The 21,603-nt window shown below is 32.8% G+C and overlaps 1 protein-coding gene across 1 annotated transcript in view; it reads left to right on the forward strand.

Annotated features, from left to right (window-relative positions):
* Eml4 (EMAP like 4) overlaps nucleotides 1-21,603 on the forward strand; it is a 137,616-nt gene that overhangs the window by 63,555 nt on the left and 52,458 nt on the right. The window contains exons 3-7 of the mRNA XM_026411004.2: nucleotides 10,604-10,733; nucleotides 13,622-13,795; nucleotides 15,628-15,756; nucleotides 16,171-16,196; nucleotides 16,388-16,420. Coding sequence (XP_026266789.1) covers nucleotides 10,604-10,733; nucleotides 13,622-13,795; nucleotides 15,628-15,756; nucleotides 16,171-16,196; nucleotides 16,388-16,420 — 492 coding nt within the window. The remainder of the gene's footprint in view (nucleotides 1-10,603; nucleotides 10,734-13,621; nucleotides 13,796-15,627; nucleotides 15,757-16,170; nucleotides 16,197-16,387; nucleotides 16,421-21,603) is intronic.

The following is a 21,603-nucleotide window of genomic DNA, read 5'->3' on the forward strand; positions in this document are numbered from 1 at the left end:
AGTCTTGGCTAGCCAAAAGAATTTGGGCCTGTTCAGCTCATGGATGACAGCTGGCGTAATAGAAAGAGGATATAAAATGAAATGAAAGTCCAGCATAGTTCCATTTAGAAGCTCCAACATTTCAGCATAACAAGAGTGTTTCATGTTGCCAGCTGCTATAGAGGGGTCAAATAAAGTCTTAGAAGTGACCGTTTGATTTGGCATTCATAGTAAGAGTATTAGAAACATCTTCAAGATAAAATTTTATTGGAGTAATAGGTTGAAAATCAAATTCTGGTATTTTGGGAAGCTGCAATTGAGAATTGTGGAATTTAGAGCAGTAAATATAGCTACTCTTAAACTTGCTTGATCATAGTAGCTAGAAGAGAATATTAAATTGGAGGCTACTTTTAATTTGTGAGTCTAGTAGCTATTTTGAAACATTCAATTAATTGTTGTTCACCAAAGTTATCCTCCTGTGCATTAAATCATTCTGCCAACCCAGTTGCACCATTAACACTATTCCTCCCACCCCAAATTCTTCCCAGGTTCTGGTAACCAAATTCTACCCTGTTCTTTGAGATCAATTATTTTAGTTTCCACATATATGTAAGAATGTGCAGTATCTTTCTGTGTCTAGCTTATCTCACTTTAAAATAATGTTCCCCAGTTCCATCTATGTTGCTATAAAGGAAAGTATTTCATTTGTTTTATGCCTGAATAATATTCCAGGTGTGTGTGTGTGTGTGTGTGTGTGTGTGTGTATACACACGTACATGTATGTATATACACAGACACATACTGCATTTTCTTTAACCATTCATCTATCAATATACCTCTAAGTTTATTCCATATCTTAGCTGTTATGAATGATACTACAGTAAACATGTGAGTGTAGATGTTTTTTCAACATATGGATTTTATTTCCTTTGGACATATACTTGTAGATGGGATTTCTGGATCCTACGGCAGTTTTGTTAAGGAACCCCACCGTATTGTTTTCCTTAATGTCTGCATTTTCACCCGCAGTTTTTGAGAGTTTCCCTTTTTTTGCCTCCTTGCCAGCATTTATTAATATTATTATTTTTTTAATAAAATAGCCATGCTAAATGGGTGAGATGTTACCTCATTGCTGTTTTGTTTATTTTGCTGATTTTGATTTGCATTTTCCTGATAATTTGTGATGTTGAGCATTTTTACACAACTTTTTTTAAAAAAGTGTTTTAAAATAATTTTGTTAGTCTTTAAAAACACTTAAAATGTTTTGGTTATTCTGAAATAACAGTACATTGTAATTGAGGAAAATTTAAAGAATTTTTAACTCATTTTTTTGTTTACTAAAGTACTTCAGTAATGAAAATTCTGAAAAATTTAAGGGAAATGTAAAGACTGCTTTTTAAAAATTTAACAGATACACAACATTTTGTATGATACCTCAGTTACTTAGACCTAATTCTCAGTGTCATAAAAATGTGAATACAGTTAAATAGCTATAGTTCCTTTTTTTTCTAATATTGTTTTTAGTTGTAGATGGACACAATATTTTCATTTTTATTTTTACATGGTGCTGGGGGTTGAACCCAAGGTCTCACACATGTGAGACAAGCGCTCTACCACTGAGCTACAACTCCAGCCCTATAGTTCCTTTTCCCTAGGAACTTTTTTGTAAGTTGTTGTTTCTAGTCCTTTTCTAGTTGTCTTTAATCATAATTCCTTTGTAACGACTTATCAGTAGTGAATTATTCACTTCTGGAGGAGCCACAGAACCCCTGTAGCTGCAGCATTGGAACTTTTAATTTTCGTGTAATATCAACCTAATTCTTACTAATTAAAGATATGTTGAATTTCTTTCATTTGATTCTAAAATTCTACTTCATGTTTACTTTGATTACTATTCTTATAAACATGCTAATGTGATATATTTTATTTCACATAAAATGGGGTCCACTAGTATCATTCATTCCCTTTAGTGGAAAATTTGCCTAATATGTTTTCTAATATTGATATTAAAACATTGAGAGAAATACCCCATTTAAAATTTTATTATTTTATTATTGGCAGCTCTTTGTCTTGGAGTTTATATGTGGTACTTAGAAAAAATATTAAGCGACTGTTCACTATTGCCATTTGTGTATAGTATAAAAATAGGTCAACTGTTTTAACATTAAACAGGATTAACATGTTAAGGGTACAATATTTGGTTAAACCTTTCAAGCAAAGTATTTTCAAATAAATGAAAAATTTTATAAAATACTTATTTAAAATGCTTTGTAAAGATTTATATTTTTCCCTTTCAAAAGTAAAGACATAACCATTTTATTTCATGTTTGTTTTTTTTAATCCCTTGTAAAGTTAGAAAAGACTGAAGATACTTAAAAATTCTCTCTGTGGGTTCTACATTCATGGATTCAGTTAAACACAGATCAAAAATTTTCACAGGTGAACAAAACCATGCCTGACTAAACACATATAGACTTTTTTTGTTGTCATTATTCCATATAGTGTAACACCTATTATCTAGCATTTATGTTGTATTGGGTATTTTAAGTAATGTAGAGATGATTTAAAGTATGTGGAAGAACTGGGTGCGATGTTGCATGCGTGTAATCCCAGGCATTCTGGGGAGGCTGAGGCAGGAGGATTTCAAGTTCAAAGCCATCCTGAGCAAGAGTGAGGTGCTAAGTAACTCAGTGAGACTCTGTCTCTAAATAAAATTCAAAATAGGACTGGGGATGTGGCTCAGTGGTCTAGTGACTCTAAGTTCAATCCCTAGTATCCCCACCACAACCACCCCCAGTTAAAGTATATGGAACGATATGCATAGGTTGTATGCATATATCACACCATTTTATATAAGAGACTTGAGCATTTGTAGATTTGGGGATGGGCATGCTTCTGGAACCAGTCTCCCATAGGTATGGAAGGCTGACTGTATTCACTTTCTTTTTTTCTGGGGTAGGGGGAAGATGATACTGGGGATTAAACCCTGGGTGCTTTACCACTGAGCTACATTCCCAGTTTTTTTCATTTGAGACAGCATGAGGCTGGCCTCAAACTTGAAATCCTTCTGCCTCAGCCTCCTGAGGAGTTGCTAAGATTACAGGTGTGTGCCACTGCGTTTAGCTGACTATTCACTTTCACATAAATCGACAGAGCAGTGATCATCATTATCATAATCATAAAGTATACATTTTATATATATTGTTTTTTTTGGCAGTCAGACTAAACAAACCCCTACAGGTAGATCGAGTGGAACCCTTTTATGATGTTGTGATTAGAAGGATAGGTCAGCTTTCCCACTGCTGATGACAACTGTTAAATAATTTTGTTAAATGGTGATAATATGACTTGGCTTCTAGTATGGATCAAACTAAATGTTAATGATGTCTGTGTTTTAATGGCTTCATGATAATCTATATCACATCATAGTAATATTGCCATTCAGTAAATGCCCAAATCAGAAACACACCTAACTAGTCACTTCATTATATTTAGTTCTCTTTTAATTTATCTTTTTCCATGTGCCCAAACTATTAAAAGCTAAGCCTCATATTTTTCTAAAGTATATTGTGCCAGACACTTAACTGAGGTATAAATTTTTCCCAGTACCTTTTAAGGTGGTTTATCATTTAAATTTCTCATATACCTTCTATGTCAGAGAATTCTTTCCTTTTGACAGCATGTGTTCATAATATATGCACCAGTTGCAGTTGAATTTTTGCCAAAAGAAAAAAAATATGTACCTGTACTTTGGAACATAAAGGAAGGCCCAAGGAACATTTTAGCAGTTCTAACTGCCAGGAAGACAAATTATACAACAGCTGGTGCCTGGTAAACCCATTAGGACCTTTTGGGGGTGAACAAATGAATGTAATTTGAGACTACAACCTAGTGGCATTGTGTGAAGATAAGCTGTTAGTACATAATTTTGCAGAGGTAAAAGAGTCATATTTACCTATCTAAAGGTAGTAACTAGTAATTTAAATCCGGAAACTGTTGGTAAATCAAAGATAAGAAGCATTGTAATTGCCACTGGAGAAATAAAAGAACTTAGTTTTAAAAGTGAAATATAGGGGTCAATTCTCCAAAAGCAATGTTCCCAATTATATAGTTTCTGGAGAGATAATGTGAAGACAGTTCTGTATTATTTGGCTCCTATCCCAAATAACATTTGGGAGAAGGTAGAGATTGTTAGGTTTTGCTGTGAAGGTTGTTAAGTAAATTAAAATTTTCAGATTGGGAAGGTATAAATCTCCTTGCTGGAACCATTAAGGTAAAATAACTGATAATTTTGATAGGGCATGAGGGAATGAGTCCTGATTACCTCAGAGACTTCTAGGTTGCCTTTTGTGTGTAGATTGCCTCAGACCAGGCAGTAATTACCATTTACAGGGTTTCATTGCTCTGAGAGTCAAATGCCTCCATTGTCATTTTCAGTCAAAATATACTTAAAAAAAAAATCGTAGTAAGGAGTTGAAAGGACTAACATCTTCACGTGAGACAAGAGGAAATGAGAAGGGTATATAGTTCCAAATGGAGAAGATAAAATTTGATGGAGTATATGTTAGTCTTTAGTCTTCTCAAAGAATGAAATAAGATAAAGGTGGCAAAGAGGTTGAGAATGAAGAGTGTGAACGAGAAGAGGTATGTAGTTGAAGCCATTGATTGAGCATGTGGTCAGGAATCTGATATAAAAGATTTTGAGCATTATAATTCTTTCTCCATGGATCATCTTTATCTTTCTTTTGACCAAAATTTCATCTAACTTTGAGACTTCTTTAATTATTTCCTATAAATTGTCTATTTTTTGTCTCAGAATTGTTTTAAAACTTAATTTGTATATCTTTATTGGCATTTATTTATGTTGTTTCTACTAGATTGTATACTATTTAAAGACAAGGACAGTTGCTTACTACCATAGCCAGCCTTTAAATGACTCAATAAATAGCTTGTTGAATGAAGGAAGAAGAAAATTAGAGAAGTAGGAAATTGTGACAAAAGAAAATGACTGCTTTAGAGGGAGAGATGGGAAAATTTGCAAGAACAAAGATATTATGTATGGGGGAACAAGGATTTTAGATTTTGAGATTTATAATATGTAAATCTTTGCTTTGTGAGTCTATAGTACTGTGAAATTCATCAGTTAATATTTAGGAACTGTCAGGCTAAAGTGTCAGAAAGCCCATTTGCTTGAGTCTTGCATTCAAGGAAAAAAAAATGGGGAGGGGAGGGGAGGAAAAGGAAAGAGAGAGAGAGAGAGAGAGAGAGAGAGAGAGAGAGAGAGAGAGAGAGAAAGAGAATGACTTCAAGGACATGTCCCCCATCTGAGAGAGAGAGAAAGAGAATGAGAATGACTTCAAGGACATGTCCCCCATCTGCCAAAGACCTGCTTCCTCCAACTAGTCTGTACCTTGTAGATTTCTCCTAGTAGTTCATTAAATTATGAATCCATCAATTGATTAGTCCATGGATGAGATTATAGCCTTCATGGTCCAGTCATCTTCCAAAAGCTCCATCTCAAAAATACTGCTGATTTGGGGACTAAGCCTTTAACTTAAAGGAACATTTTAGATCCAAACCAGAACAAATTCCTATTTGTTTTTCTGCCACAACTCAGATGGCTAAATTCTCTCTTCTTCCTGGTTATTGTACCTAGACTTAAATTTTCATTTCTTTGGCTACTACAGTATAACTTTGAGTATGCTAAATTCTCTGAACTTCAGTTTCTTCATCAGTAAAACTGTGATAATAATAAATCCTTTTTAATCTTGTGATAAAGAAGATTAAAGGAGATTACAATTATAAAATACTTAGGACAATACCTAACAAATAATAAGTGCTTGGTAATTAATACTACTCTGAACCACTTAATTGATGGAAAGTTTTATCTTCCTTTCATCCTTTCAGAATACTAGTCACTGCTTTAGGTACTGGAGATCTAAGAAAAAAAAATTTTTTTTTATCCCCAAAGAAATTCGGGTAAAGTAAGAAGACAAGTCAATAATTATAAAATTGTATTATTTAATATTAATAAAGGTAAATTAAGAATGATATAGGAGCACCTAGATAGATGCATAACTCAAACTGGTATTGAAGATTCTTTGTTAAAGGTGACATTGCCACTCATTTATCTTCATGATCTTAATAGCTATTTACTGGTACCTTTTACTCAATACCTGTGATCTAGATAGCTGTGCTTAAGAATTATCTGTTTACTAGATTGGTCCTCTTGTGTCCTTCAAAATTCATGTCCAAAAACTGAACTCATCTTTTGAGTTCTACATATCTCTTAAAATTGTTATTCCTTTCCATTCATGCTAACCAGCTCTTATTTCAGGTCCTCATAACCTTATTTTTGGGTCATTGCCCTGAAATCTCTTCACATACCCACTGGAACACAAATCCAACTAAGTCTTTTTTCAACTTAAAACCCTTTAGTGGATCTATATACAAAGTCTCTATGATCTAATCCAGCATGCCTTCCCTATCCAGACACTACCCTCTCTTGTTGTATAGTTTAGCCATATCAAAGAGTTTTTTGTTTGTTTGTTTGTTTTGGTGTTCTCCACCCAACTCTGCCCACCCAATGCCCCACATATACACACACACACTGCTTTGCACTTTGCTCATACATTTTTTCTTTCTTTACATATACTAGAATAGGATCCTTCCTGCTATCTTATCAGCTACCTTTCAACTAGCTGTTTCTTACTTGTCCTTTAAGACTTCATTCTGTATTTCCCCTAGGAAACCTTGCTTGAGCTCTGTGTCCTTAATCATCCTTTCAAAATTATATGTGCTTTCTTTGTACTTCCACAATATCCCATTGATATATCACTTTGTTACTGTATTTACCACATTTTCATGTGCTTCTCTTGGAAGATTTTGAACTGTGTGATGTCAGTGGCTGCTTTGTACAGACACTTTTATAAAGGCAAGGCTAGGATCACAGTAAGTCCTGAGTAAATATTTAATGAGTGGGTGGATAATGAATATGTGTTAGTTTAGGCAAGTAGGGGTGACTAAGCATATGCTTGAAAGAAGGCCCATCCAAGTACGAAAGTGTAGAAGAATTAAAGTATTTCATTTAGGAGTTTAGAATAAACAGGCACAGGGTGTTAGATTAGGGGTGTCAAGAAGTGAGCCTAGGTAGGTAGGGCCTATTGCAAAAGATTTCTGATGTCTTACTAAGAATTTTCTTTTTCCTTTTTTTTTTTTTTTATACTGGGGATTGAATTTAGGGGCACTTTACAACTGACCATATCCCCATCCCTTTTTATTTTTTTGAGACAAGTCTTGCTAAATTGATGAGGCTGGCCTCAAACTTGCTATCCTTCTGCCTTAGCTTCCCAAATTCCCTGGGATTACAAGAATGCACCACCATTCCTGGCACAATTTTATTCCTTTTTAAGATTAAAAATATTCCATTGTTATGTACATAGCACATTTTATTATGTACTCATCCATCATTGGACATTTGTTTGTACCTTTTAGTTGTTATGAATGATGCTGTTATGATAATCAAGGGGTTTTTTGGTGTGTTTGTTTGTTTTGGTCTTCTCCATCCACCTCTGCCCACCCAGTGCCACACACACATACGTACATATATACCGACTTTGCTCTTATATTCTTTCTCTTCCTTTACACATGCTACAATAGGATCCTGGTATCAGCCACATTTTAACTGGCCATTTCTTACTTGTCCTATAAGATTTCTTCTACAAATCTGCTTGAGACCCTGATTTCAAATCTCTTGGATATACACCCAAAGTGGAATTGCCAGGCCATATGATTATTATATATTTAATTGTTTGAAAAACCACCATCCTGTGTCCTACAGTGGCTGTATCATTTTATATTCTTACTAGTAGTGCATAGGTTTCCAGTTTCTCTAAATCCTTGCCAATACTTACTTTTTTCTGTGTTTTTGTTGTTTTGTTTATTATCCTATCCTAATGAGAGTATGAATCTCTTTTGAGATGAAACTTGAGGTATTGAAAGAGAAATGGAAGTGAATTACAAGCTATATGTAATATCTGTGAGTTTGCATATATGTATACATTTGTACATATGTCTACATTTCTATAGTGGTTAATGGGTTTTTGTGTAATAAAAAGAAAAATCATTTTTCAAAAAGTGTTGATATAGCCAAAGTAGTGCTAGAAGGAAAATTTATCACAGTAAATGCCTACCAAAAAAAAAAAAAAAAAAAAAGCCGGGGAGTATAGTTCAGTAGGTATAAGACCATGGGTTTAATCCCCAGCATAAAAAAAAAAAAAAAGAGAGAAGAAGAAATCTCAAATCAATAAATCAACGTCACATCTTAAGGAACTAAGAAGAAAAAACTAAAACCCAAGATCACAGAAGTGTGTGGAAATAATAAAATTATAACAAAAATAAATGAAGTAGAGCATAGACAAACAATAGAATCCATAAAACCAAAAGTTATGAGATAACACTTGATACTCCCTCAAGTGGCTATGTTTTTTTTAAAACATTGAAAATAACAAATGTCTGCAAGGCTTGGTGAAATTGGAACCCTCATACATTGCTGGTAGTATTTTAAAATGATACAGCAACTGTGTGACTAAGTTAAATATAAAGTAATTTGTTGATTGTGGTGGCATATGTCTGTAATCTCAGTGGCTTGAGTGAGGCAGGAGGATCACAGGTTCAAGGTTAGCCATTGCAACCTAGTGAGACACTGTCTCAAGAAATAAAAAGGACTTGTGTTGTTCACAGGTAAAACACCCCTGGGGTTCAGTCCCCAATACCAAAAATAAAATAAAATAAACATAGAACAATCATATGACCCAATAATTTCACTCCTAGGCATATATTCAAAAGAATTGGGGGAAAAAAAAGTTCAGATGACATCTTGTACACAGTGTTCATGGTGGCAATATTAACAAGAGTCAAAAGGTAGAAGATCCAGATTATCAGCAGAGGAATGGATAAACAAAATGTGGTATATCCATACAATGAGATGATGGTGATGATGATGATGATTTTGGTGGTGCTGGGTATTGAACTCAGAGCCTGTGAGGCAAGCACTCTACCAACTGAGCCAAATCCCCAGCCCCCACAATGAGATATTATTGAGTTATAAAAAGAGTACAGTATTTGTATATGCTGATACATGTGTGAACACAAAATATTGTTTGATTCCATGTATAGAAATTATCCAGAATTAGATCTGTGGAAACAAAGGGTTAATAGCTGACAGGGGCTTGAAGGAGAAAGAAAGGAATGATGGGTAAATGTTTAGTGGGTACAGGGTTTCTATTTGGAATGATGAAAATGTTCTGGAAGTTGATAGTAGTGATGGTTGAACAACATTGTGAATATACTAAATAAATTATACCTTATTAAATGGTAGAAGTGGAATTTTTATGTTATTAGTGTTTTACCATGGCAGAGGAAAGGAGCCATTGATATAAGAAGTCACTTATTTAGCATGCTAAAATTAAATCTAATGACCAGTGTTATTAGCATTTGGGGTTTGAGGGTTATTATGTGTGAGATTTCTCATGAGAAGTTTCAAAAAGCAAATGCTGTAGGTCTTCCCCTTTCCCTGTACTGATTCCTTCAATTTGAGGTAGGATCTAGGAGCCTATATTAAGGATGTAATTATAATAATTATGGTAATTATGATACAAGTAAAACCCAGTGGCTTATTGTCAAAACAGCAGTGTTACACTGCCATGTATTGAGCACTGTAGAATGTTAAGTATTTTAGTTCCTATATATAAAAGTTTTATTTTGTGTGTGTGCTTTTGTGAAGAAAAGCAAATATGAGATTGGTCAAATCAAAAAGTTAGATTTTATGTGAATGCATGTGATAAAACTGACTTCAGAAATCAAAAGTATTCTCTATTTCTAATTTTTAATACTTTTGATTATCAATCTACATGACTTCGTAACTTGTGATAAAACTGCTACTGATCACACCAATCTACCCACCATACATTTGGTTCACTCATTCTTCTCTATAAGAAAATAAACTACTTTATATATTTAGACTTTTTATTTGAAATAGCATTCTAAGATTTGACATTATGATTTTTAGGATTTAAAATATATTTCAACAAAAACAGAACTATTTCTGAAGATTGATGATGTGAGATTTATTTGAGACCCAACCTTGAATCATGTGCTTTAAAGCTGCTATGCCTAGAAAGCAAACCATTTTACTAAGAAAATGAGCAGCATTGCCTTACAAAAAGGAAAGAAGAATAGGCTGCATTTTTAGCAACTCAGCATCTCTCTGTTGGTCTTTTTTGATAGGATTAAATCTTGTGGGCTGGGGATGTGGCTCAAGCGGTAGCGCACTCGCCTGGCATGCGTGTGGCCCGGGTTCGATCCTCAGCAGCACATACAAAGAAACATGTTGTGTCCGCCGAAAACTAAAAAATAAATATTAAAAAATTCTCATTCGTTCTCTCTCTCTCTCTCTCTCTCAAAAAAAAAAAAAAAAAATCTTGTGATAATAATGATGTCCTATATGCAAGTGAGGCAGTCTGCTCACTGGTTGTAAACACTAATGGACTTAAGTTTTAAAATTTTGATCTTTGTAATATTTTGAAGTTTGATATGAGTTTTTTGTTTTGTTTTGTTTTTCTAGGCCAACCAAGCCTTCGAGAAGCTATTTCCATGTCCTGTATAACCAATGGAAGTGGTACGAACAGAAAAACAAGTCACACCAGTTCTGTTTCAATTGCAAGAAAAGAAACTCTCTCATCTGCTGCTAAAAGGTACCTATTTATAAAGGAAAAAGGAAAAAAATGCAAAATTATGTGTGATACAAGTCTTCTTTTGAAAAAAATATGAAATAGAGCTGTTTGTAACTCAAGTGAGCATGTCCTTTGAATTTTTCAATTGTGAACGAGACATCTAATCTATGCACATTGAATTTATATTCATCATTATCTGTCAAATTTTAGTAAGGAAATTTTTGTTTCTTCCTAAGGAAAGAGAACAATTTAATTTCCTGGTTTCTTTTTATTTTTTTTCAGGAAGAATTTATTGATAAATATCTCTATATTTAATGAAATTCTGGAAGTGAAATTTCCTTAGCAAGTGATATATTTAATAAAACATTTTAAGGGGAAAATAGAATCCTTGATATATGTCTGCATTAGTGGGAAGTTAATAACTTTTTTCTTTAACCATAACTATAAAATTCAGGTTTAATTCAAAATATTATAATAACATTTTGTGTGCCTGTTTTTGTCTGTGTCTGCATGTTGTTGGATGCTGGTCAGGAAGGCTATGGAATTGCTATAATATAACATTTTCAGTATATTATAGATTTGAATTCTGTATGTTCTTTTCATCAATCAGTTGAATCTTTTGTTGCAATAAAATTGCTTATAGGACTTTTCCTTTTTTAAAAGTTTCTAGCAAATTATTCCATATAGAGTTTGGAGAGACCATAGAATGCATGAAGAAAAACCTTAAATAATAGAATAATATGTAACAATATTTTGATAGGAGATGTTTACCTCAATAAACTAATACCAGTGACTGAATTTTTCATAGTGTGGAATTGTAGATGTTTAACCAAACAGGTAGCTAAAGGAGTCATAAAGAAATAACAAGATCGTAAGTCCTTTAAAAACTTCCTCCTAGAATTTAATTGTTGAAGTCATCATGACAGAATCTAGACTTTGCTCTTTAAAGGATGCTAAAATTTGTTACCTGTCCATTTTAGGAAAAAATTTATAGTAGAATTTGTAGTAGAAAATTTTAAATAAATATTCATATTGTAGCTAATAACAGTTTGCTTTCAGCCCATTTCATAGGTACCTGTTGTACTATAGCTATATAGTGATCATTATGCACAGGAACAATTTGATAACCTAAGACCAGCTGATTTTGTTACTTTATATCACAGGGACTTTATATTTTGCTTTTAAATAATCCCTAGTACCAAAACACCCAGAAAGAAAATCTCTTTTAGTTATACTGGGCCCACATAAGAGTAGTGGCCCACATATTTAGGTTAGTTAGAAAACCAAGAACAAAGTAACTTCTAAATTTGAAAGGTAATCTGATGTTTTTGAGGTAAATTTTTATTTTTTTGTATATAGTTTTTTAAAAATTTGAACATGAAATAGATAGTGGCCATTGTGGAGCCAAAAGGTATCAAAACTGAATCAGATTAAGAAATGTCACTGTAAAAATAACATTTTAAACTACTATAATGTGATAGTTAAATTGTGTGTACTATGTATATTAAAATATTTTTGGAATTTACTTCCTTATAGATTATGTACTTTATAGTAAAATTACAAAATAGCCTTTCTTTTAGACCTATAAGTAGTTGGTAGTTTTCTGCCTTTTCAATAATGAAATATGAGTTTTGATTCCATCTGCTTTGTAATGTTGCCAAGAGTGTGATATAAGTACTCCTATCTGGTATGGTTGGGAATGGAAGGTGACTCATGAATAAAGAATCAAAGTGTGGAATTATAAGAATTTATACGTAAATACCTTAAATATTTTAACATTCATATGTATTCATTTCTTATTTTTTTATTTAAATAAAAGGTCAGGCCTCCCACCCCATCTAAGGATGCATCTCTGATTAAATTTCTTGTTGATTGTGAAATAAAATAATGACCAAAAATAACTTTTCATAATTTTTAGTTTCATTTATTTATTTTTTTATATTTATTTTTTAGTTTTAGTCAGACACAATACATCTATTTATCTGTTTGTTTGTTTGTTCATGGTGTTGAGGATCGAACTCAGGGCCTCGCACGCACTAGGTGAGCGCTCTACTGCTGAACCACAACCCTAGCCACTTAGTTTCACTTATAAAGGCAGAATAATAAATTTTTAAAATCTGGCAAAACAATATGTTAGAATCCATCTCTATTTCTGTGATGTTTAAAATTCTCACTCCAACTTAACAGTTTTTTTAGTAACTCACTTTTAGTCTTTCTAGAACATTCAAGTTAGTTTTCATAGAACTTGTCATTCTCTTTTCTATGTGTATTTTGTTGATTTTCTTTGTATTTAATTAACTAGCATAATTAAAATAACAACTCTTGACATCAGCAGGTTTAAGGAAAAAATGAACTGTTGTTAAGATTAAAACTGAATTTGAAGGGGTCTGAAAATGGATCTCTGCCGTAAAGCACTTGCATGTGCAAGGTCCTGGATTCAATCCCCAACACTAAAACTAAATAAAACAAAACTCCATAGACAGAAGCAGGAGTATTCAAAGAAATTAGGGAATAAACATGAGCTTTTAATGTGCCTGGGGCATCAGTTTGTTTTCACAGGTAATGGAAAATGTAACTAATCCTCTCATGTCGATAGGTTTTCATTGCCCTCCACCCCCAGCTTCCTAGATGGCAACATCCATTTGAGGTAATTTCTGTCCTTTCTGACCAGAAGGGCAGTCTTTACAGGATATATTGCCTTAGAATTTTTATAAAATTTTTACTGAAGCTTTTTAATAATTTCCAGAGTTTTCAAAGAAATAGTTTTCCATATTGAATGAAAGCAGTAAAAGTTGTATTAGTTGTGTATGATTTAGGGTTTTAAATTATATAATAATCACTTTTCTATCATTTGATTTTTTTAAATTTGTTTAAATATGTGTTGTTCCATGTTATACTTTATTTTACAGTGGTACAGAAAAAAAGAAAGAAAAACCACAAGGACAGAGAGAAAAAAAAGAGGAATCTCATTCTAATGATCAAAGTCCACAAATTCGAGCATCACCTTCTCCCCAGTCCTCTTCACAGCCTCTCCAAATACACAGACAAACTCCAGAAAGCAAGAATTCTACTCCCACCAAAAGGTTTCAACCGTCCCCAAGTACAGAGCTAGGGAATGGTTGTAAAGATACCTAAATTCTGTGACTTGGGAAAAACTTAGCTATCCATGGATTTCAGGAGAAAAGCCTACTGGCTTTTTTTCTTTATTTTTTGATATCATATGTATTTTAGAAAATTGGGGAATAAAAATTTAAGAAAATTTCTTAGTTAAAACTGGAAAAGAAATATATTTTTAATGAACAATTTGGCAAAAGAAGGCATGAATAACCTATTTTAAATCCAAAACAATGTTTTTATAACATAGAATACTTTTAAATTTAATATAGTCATGTATAAATTTATAGCCATGGATAGAATGGCCATATGTAATTATCCGCACCACATTTTGGCATCATTACAACCTTCAACTTGCAAGGGCCCTTCTCAATAAATGGCTCTTCACTGTGGCTGCCTCTCAGGTTTAGTTTTGGGTCTTGGGAGGATAAGTTCTTGCTTGAATAGGGAAACAAATTCATTTCACCTGGTGTTTTCTATGCTAAAGGCTTGCTTGAGGGCTTCTCTGTGTCCATAAAATTAGTATTTTAAAATTATGAGAGGGGGACAAGGGACAACATTCTAACAATGTGTGAGCCTAAATTGGGTATTTAAACCTGCATGCTGGGAGTTTACTGCTACATCTACCTTGTAATAAAAAAACTGAGACCAATTAAATTGGCCTGTTTTAGAAGTGCAGATTCAAGTTTTATCATTAGGTATATATTTTACCATCATACTTCTGCTTAGAAATCGTAGAAACTATTAAACCATTCCCGGAACTGGATAGGATTTTAATAAAAAAAATAACTATTCCTAAAGGATTTATAATAATTTTTATTTGACCAGTTTAATATTTTGTCTCAAATCTGTAATGGAAATTTGGGAAACCAAAGTACCCTTCACTTGATTGATGCACGATTACCATTTGCTTTTTTCATGTGCCTCACGCAGATTCTTAGGCTGTCTAAATGGTTTGTTATTTTTCTGCCTGGTCTGTGGAGTTATCCTTGGATATAACTTATTAATCTTATGTAACTTTGGATTGTGTGTGGTTAAAGGTGGCTTTATATAATCAATCTCTTTAAGGTTCTGATATGATTTGATATCTTCTTTGTCCCGGTCTTTTTTTCAGCTTCTTGAAGTCTCCTGGAAATGTGCTTGCCCTTCTAAATTGCTCTTTGGAAATACTACTGCAAGAAGTATTGAAGCCTGGATGAGTTGTAGGATAGTTAGCAATGCAGCCAAAAAGTCATTTACAAATAAAAAGTATTCAGTTAATATAGAAAATGAGCATTGATAATACCACTTTTTGATTGAATCTTGTTTATTTCTGATCATAGGTGAAATTGTCTTTAAAGATATAAACAAGAATTTCACCTTTAATCTCACAATTTATTTAGAAACTGTCTTTAGAACCATATGTAATTTAATTACTTGAGGACATAATTCCATAAAAATGAAAGTTATAGCCTTACAATTCAGTGACTGTGAAAATGTACAGAATTTTTGTAACTATATTATAACTCAGATTTAAGCAATATTTTTTCTGTTATCAGCAAAAAATGTATAGATTTATTTCTATCAGTGAATTTCTTCTAGTGAATATTCTTAATAATACTGAAATTTACAAAACAGACTTGGTAATTGCCTTGTTTAACTCCTTTACTCATCCAGGCAGAGCCTTTCAACTAATCCTTCCTTCTCTTTTCTGGATTGCTTTAATTAAATGTTAATAACTGCTTTTGTGTTCTACTTAAACTGTCAGTTACATGTCATTGCTACTCAGAATTTTTGGCTAAGAAGTTAATATTTCTTCTAGCATCAAACGAACACCAACAGCTGAAAAGTCACATAATTCATGGGAAAATTCAGATGATAGTCGTAATAAATTATTGAGAACAGCTTCAACATCAAAACTGATATCAAAAGTTATTAAAAATACAGACAAGTAAGTATTCTTTCTTCATTACATCTAAATATTAATAATTCTATGACTCTTGTTTGCATATACATTTATATTTGTCATTTGAAATTTTTAAAAATTTGTATTATAATTTATCAGTTTTTTCTTCAATGTATTTTTTTAAGTCTTCTCAGAAAAGCTATTTCCTTCTTAATGTCCCAAATTGTAAATCTCCTATATGATTTGAATATTTTTCTTAAATTCTTTTTATTCTGTCAGTGTTTAGTTGAGATCAGTTATTAGTTGAAACCAGTGAGGCATATTGATGCTTAAATTTCACTTCTGGGTCTTTATCTGGGTTGTGGGCTAGGCCCAGAGTTGTACAATTTCTTCAGATGATTCTAATGGTCAGCTGTATAAACTTATAAAATAAATGTGTTCTTTGAATTCCTTTTTTAGGCATAAAGATGTCATCATCAATCAAGGTAAATTAAAAATCCTGTGAATTTATTTTTTACTTTTCTATATCAGCTTAATTTTTGCTAAATGATAAGAATGTTGTCTTACTTTCATTTGGTCTACTTTATTCATAGTAATCAGAGACATGTTACATTATTGTAGTCATTTAAAAATGCTCAATTTTTATTGTAAGATATGTCATTTTTGTTTCAACCAGCAAAAATGTCAACCCGTGAAAAAAACAGCCAAGGTAAGAATAAGCTACGCAGTTGGTCGCCTTCTAAGTTAATTTCTTCCTGGATCTCTTATTTGGCTTTTCATATGATTTCCCTCTTAAAAAAGGAAATATCATGCTAATTTGAACTACAGAATCCGGCTACTTTTTAAAAATCCCTCTTATTTTTATGAGACAAAGAAGTATAAAATGTTTTCTCCCTTAAAAAAAGTTATACTTAGAAAAGCCATTTAAAAGATTGATAAATTTTAACTCAATTTTCTGTCTTGCCAATTTTGTTGCAAATAATCACTCATTTCTTGATGCTAAGACTGAAAATATAATGAGTCTAGCAAACCATTTCCTCTTAAGTTTTTCTTTTATATTGATTGTAATTTCTGGCTACTTGCTGTTGTTGGCTTGTTCTAACCAAACAAGGTAAGCAGACATTCTGTAAATATGTATTTAATTGCAAAGTAGGTAAGTTTTATGTATAAGTTTTACATTCTCCTTAGATTGCCTGCAAATTTAATTGAAGCATGCTGTTCTAAATGAAAGCATGTCTTTTCTGTGCATGCTTTTCGCAGCTCATTTCTATGTATCATAGTTATCTTTATTTTCTCAGCTTAAGTGTAGACAAATTTTTGTTAGAGATTTTACTTGATTTCTGTGGATTTTTACTCTCTTTAGTTCTAATAAGAAAAAAATATTTGTTATCTTCTTTGGATCATTTATCTGAAATTGTAAATGAGGTTGAGTTTTTTTTTTTTTAAGTTGTAGGTGGATATAATACCTTTATTTCATTTTTATGTGGTGCTGAGGATCGAACCCAGTGCCTCATGTGTGCTAGGCGAGCACTCTACCACTGAGCCACAACCCCAGCCCCAAATGAGGTTGAATTTTCATGGCTTTATTCTCTTTAGTTAGGTCTTAACTTTCTCCCTCCATACCAGTACAGAATAGATTAGGCAAAGGGTTGAGATCCTTTAAGGAAAAATGAGATTTTATTTACAAAGACAATTCTTACTATGTTATATATCGAAACTTCTTTTTTCTTTTTTAAATCGAGGATGTGGTGTATAGTTGAAATGACAGCAAATGGACAGTTGCTGTGTTTATTGTTTGGTCCTGGCTCTTCTGTATAATAGTTTTTTGACCTAGGCCAAATGACAGTATCTCTTAAGTAGTTTTCTACTCTTAGAATAATAACTATAAAACTTAATTTATATGACTGCTAAAGAATGAAATATATGTGAAAGTACTTCAAAAATAGAAAACACTAACTATAAATAGGTGCAGTTATTATTAAATGGTTTGCTAAAACCTCATATTTTTTAAAATCATTGTGGAGTTAATAAGGACAGGCTACCTGACGTTTTAGTATGTTCTTTTGAAGGAAAAAGAACTTATGATTAATACATAAGAGTGATTTGTGTTGATGTCACAATTTTCAAAATCAGGTAAACAAGGTAATGTATTTGAAAGGTGGAGATTTTGCTTTAGAAGCATCCCTTATCACAGTTTTAGCCAGTACCTGGGGAGAAGGATGGAATGAAAAGTTGGGAAAGGATATAGAAAAATAAGTTAAGTTCTGTTACAAGAACTTTACCTCAAAAAGATTGGCTCAGATCTCTGAAAAAGATAATATCCCAATGTTGCCTGCATTGAGACTTAATTTTGGAATTTGAGTCTACTCCTTTGCTACTCTAATCACTGTATATTATCTGGAGAATAGACTTTAATCATTCAACAGTATCTGCAAGGAGAACTTTGTTTCTTCTGTCTTTTATATAATTCAAAATTGACTGAGTTTGGGCAGATCCTATAAAAAGAAGTGGATGGATTCAAGATGGTTTATGGATAGGTAGAGAATGAGAGGTGAGGAACAGAGGAATCTATGAAGACTAGCGTGAACAGCTAGTTAAGTGACATCTGCTGAAATAGGAAACATTTGAGGAGAAATAGTATGTACAAAAGAATAGGAACTTGGTTTTGAACAATTGCACTTTTTTTTGACTTAACTCTTCATGTAGGGATGTAAAGCAGGCAACATAATATAGGTATTTAAATGTGGATTTTGAAATCCAGAGACAGGTTTCATCATAGCTCTAGTAACCCTGAATGGATTAGTTTACATCCCTATGTTTTTGTTTTCTCATCTATAATTGAGATAATAATAAACCTTCAAAGGGTTATTGTAAAAATTAAGGACGGTAATAAAGTGTTTTAACACAATACCTGGTACATAGTCCCAAATATATTTTATTTAGAGTCTGGCATTTTTAAAACCTTGCATTTAAATGGTAGAGTAAGATGACATCTTTTGAATAGATGCTCTTCACTTGCTTTAAGTTGTAGATCTATTTTAAAAGATTGGCATTCATTTTGCATGGCATAGTCACAACACATTTTCTTAATATTTTAGCTATTAATACTATTATCTGTCACTTTTGGACAATTTTTTAAAAATATGATTTATTAATCTCTTTAGCTCTTTTTTGACAATGACAGCTGTGATTTGTTCCAAGCCATCTGCTTTGATTTGGGAAGAAGCCTATTTACATTTGGTACATTTAGGTGAGTGGTAGTAGAGAAAACTACCTAAAAGGTCTTGCCCTTCAGGCATAGCAGTATAAGAGAAAAGTGATGTGGCTTCATGTACTGATCAACATTAAGGAATAAGGCAGGAAGTCAATGCTTGAAAACAATAGGAAGTGGAATAGAATGTACACAGGACAATCTCTGAGGTTAGGTGTGGAGAATAGGACAAATTATGTCACTAAGGAGGTTCTTACCTGGATTTTTATTTGTACTTTGAAGCCTGAACCCTTTTTCATTAATCTTCCTGGTTCTGGGTTCTCTTCTACTTGGAGCTAAGATAAAGTCCTTGGAGCACAAGATCTTAAAATTTGAATAAATTTTCCCTTAGGACTATTTGCTGTTAGATGTAGCAGTCAGTTTCTAGAATAATACTATTTAATTGATAAGTTACTGATACAAAAATGTTGAGGTTTTTTGTTTGGGTTTTTGTGAATCTGGGTGTCATATCCAGGGCCTTATACATGTTTGGCAAACAGTCTACTAAGTTACATCCCCAGATTTAAAAAAAAAAAAAAAATCTGTGCTAATTTTGGAGACTGTAGGCACCTATTGGGAAAATAGGTAAGTCTGAAATATTTTGTAATCAAAATGAGCACAACTGATGAGCTCATTCTTATAATAGATATCAAATATAATGTTTTACATTTTTATTATTTTTTATGTTCCAGGATCAAGCCCAGGGCCTTGCATTCTACTACTGAATTGCATCCACAGCCCACATTTTTTTCCATACAAAAACTTAGTGTCTGCCAGATGCAGTGGCACAGGCCTATAAATCCTGTGACTCAACTGAAGAAGGGGATTGCAAGTTCAAAGCCAGCCTCAGCAACTAAGCAAGGCCCTATTTCAAAATTAAAAAAAAAAAAAAAAAAGATGTAAAAAGAGCTTGGCATGTGGCTCAGTGATTAAGCACCCCTGGGTTCAATCCCTAGTACCAAAAATAATTATTATAAAGAAGAAAAGAAAAAGTGTCACATGTCATTATTTTTAAAAGCAGAACCTGAAGGTTCTCAAATTGGTTGGGCTTGGGATATAACTCAGTTGATAGAGTGCTTGCCTCCTCTTAAGCACAAGGTCCTAGATTCAATCCCCAGCACCCCCCCGCCCAAAAATAAAGTTGCCTATTACTACTTTTTCAAACTTGAATAATCTTTAACCAATTTTTACCTTAGTATCATAAACTAAGTTCTATTTATTTTTTGACAAAATTGCATGTATTTATTGTTTATATTCTGAAGTATATATATTTTATAGAATGATTAAATATAGTTAGTTAATAAATGCATCACTTCACATATTTATCACTCTTATGGGGAGAACACTTAACGTCCACACTCTTGGCATTTTTCAAGAATACCGTATACCATCACTAAGATCACCATGCTATACAAACTGGTGGCCTTTGTGCAGCAGGCCAAATAGATGTATTTTCACACTTTCTTTTTTTTTTTTTTTTTTGGTCAAAGACATAAACATTTAAAATTGAGAGATTTCATAATAAATTACAGATTTTCAGTTTCTTTTGAAAATTGAAAAGATCTTGTAACGTGGGACCCATATCACTCATGGACCCGACTAGGCACTGCCTCCCTGAGATGGTCACAACCCCAGTCATCTTTTACTCTCCCACTTCTCTCATTTGCATTTCCTTTCTGGTTTTACAGATATTTGAATATGTAACCCTTGTTTTAAAGTGTGTCTGATAGAATCAGCAGAATTCTGGCTTATTTGTCCATTATTATCCACAATATCACCTTAAGACTTATGAAGAAATAATATTGTATATAAGTCACATAAGCAATTGCTAGACAGTTTTTAAAATGGTCACAAATCCTTCTCAAAGGGAGGGTAATAAATAATTATCAAGACCTCATTATGCCTTACAATGTGATCATAATTCTAAGCAATACCTAGTGTTACCATTTTATGTATTAGGAATATGAGGCCAAAGTTTCACAGCCAGAAAGGGAGTAAAGCTGGAATTCAAATCCCAGTCAGTCTTTTGCAAAGCTCATGTTCTTTCTACTATAATGTATTGCTTCCCTCTCAGTTCCAAGAATTGCTTAAAGTGCTTAAATTATATTATTGGTCTCTAACATGTATAGATCAGAAAAGCATTTTTATCCTAACATGATTTTCCCTTTTTTATATCATATTAGAAAAATTGGCATGCACTGGTATAGCTCCTTTGCTTTCCCATTTATCGGTGTTGCCACTTGACAGTTAATAAACCAATGAATACAGTATTCTAAGCTGTCTGTATTAGCAGAAAAGATCCATTTGTGTATATACTACTACTAACCTTTTCCCTTTGCTAAACATACATTGCCTTTAAATGGCAATAGAAGCATCTACTAAATGTTGATCATGTGCACCTCTAATCAAGAATCCTGGAAAAAAAATTTAGAGGGTAGGATGTCTGCCTTTTAAAAAATGTGTACTGGTTTTTTAAAAAATGTGTTAAAAAAAAAAACTGGAAGGAAAGTTATGTGACAAATCAATACCTAATACCTTAAAAGAATAAACTTAAAAAGGACAAGGAGATACAGATTAGAATGACTGTAGAAGGGAGAGATTTATAGCTGGTAATCATTTAGTTATCATTAAAGTCCAGCTGT

This window comes from Urocitellus parryii, chromosome 12 (genome assembly GCF_045843805.1).
Source record: "Urocitellus parryii isolate mUroPar1 chromosome 12, mUroPar1.hap1, whole genome shotgun sequence".
NCBI lineage: Eukaryota > Metazoa > Chordata > Mammalia > Rodentia > Sciuridae > Urocitellus > Urocitellus parryii.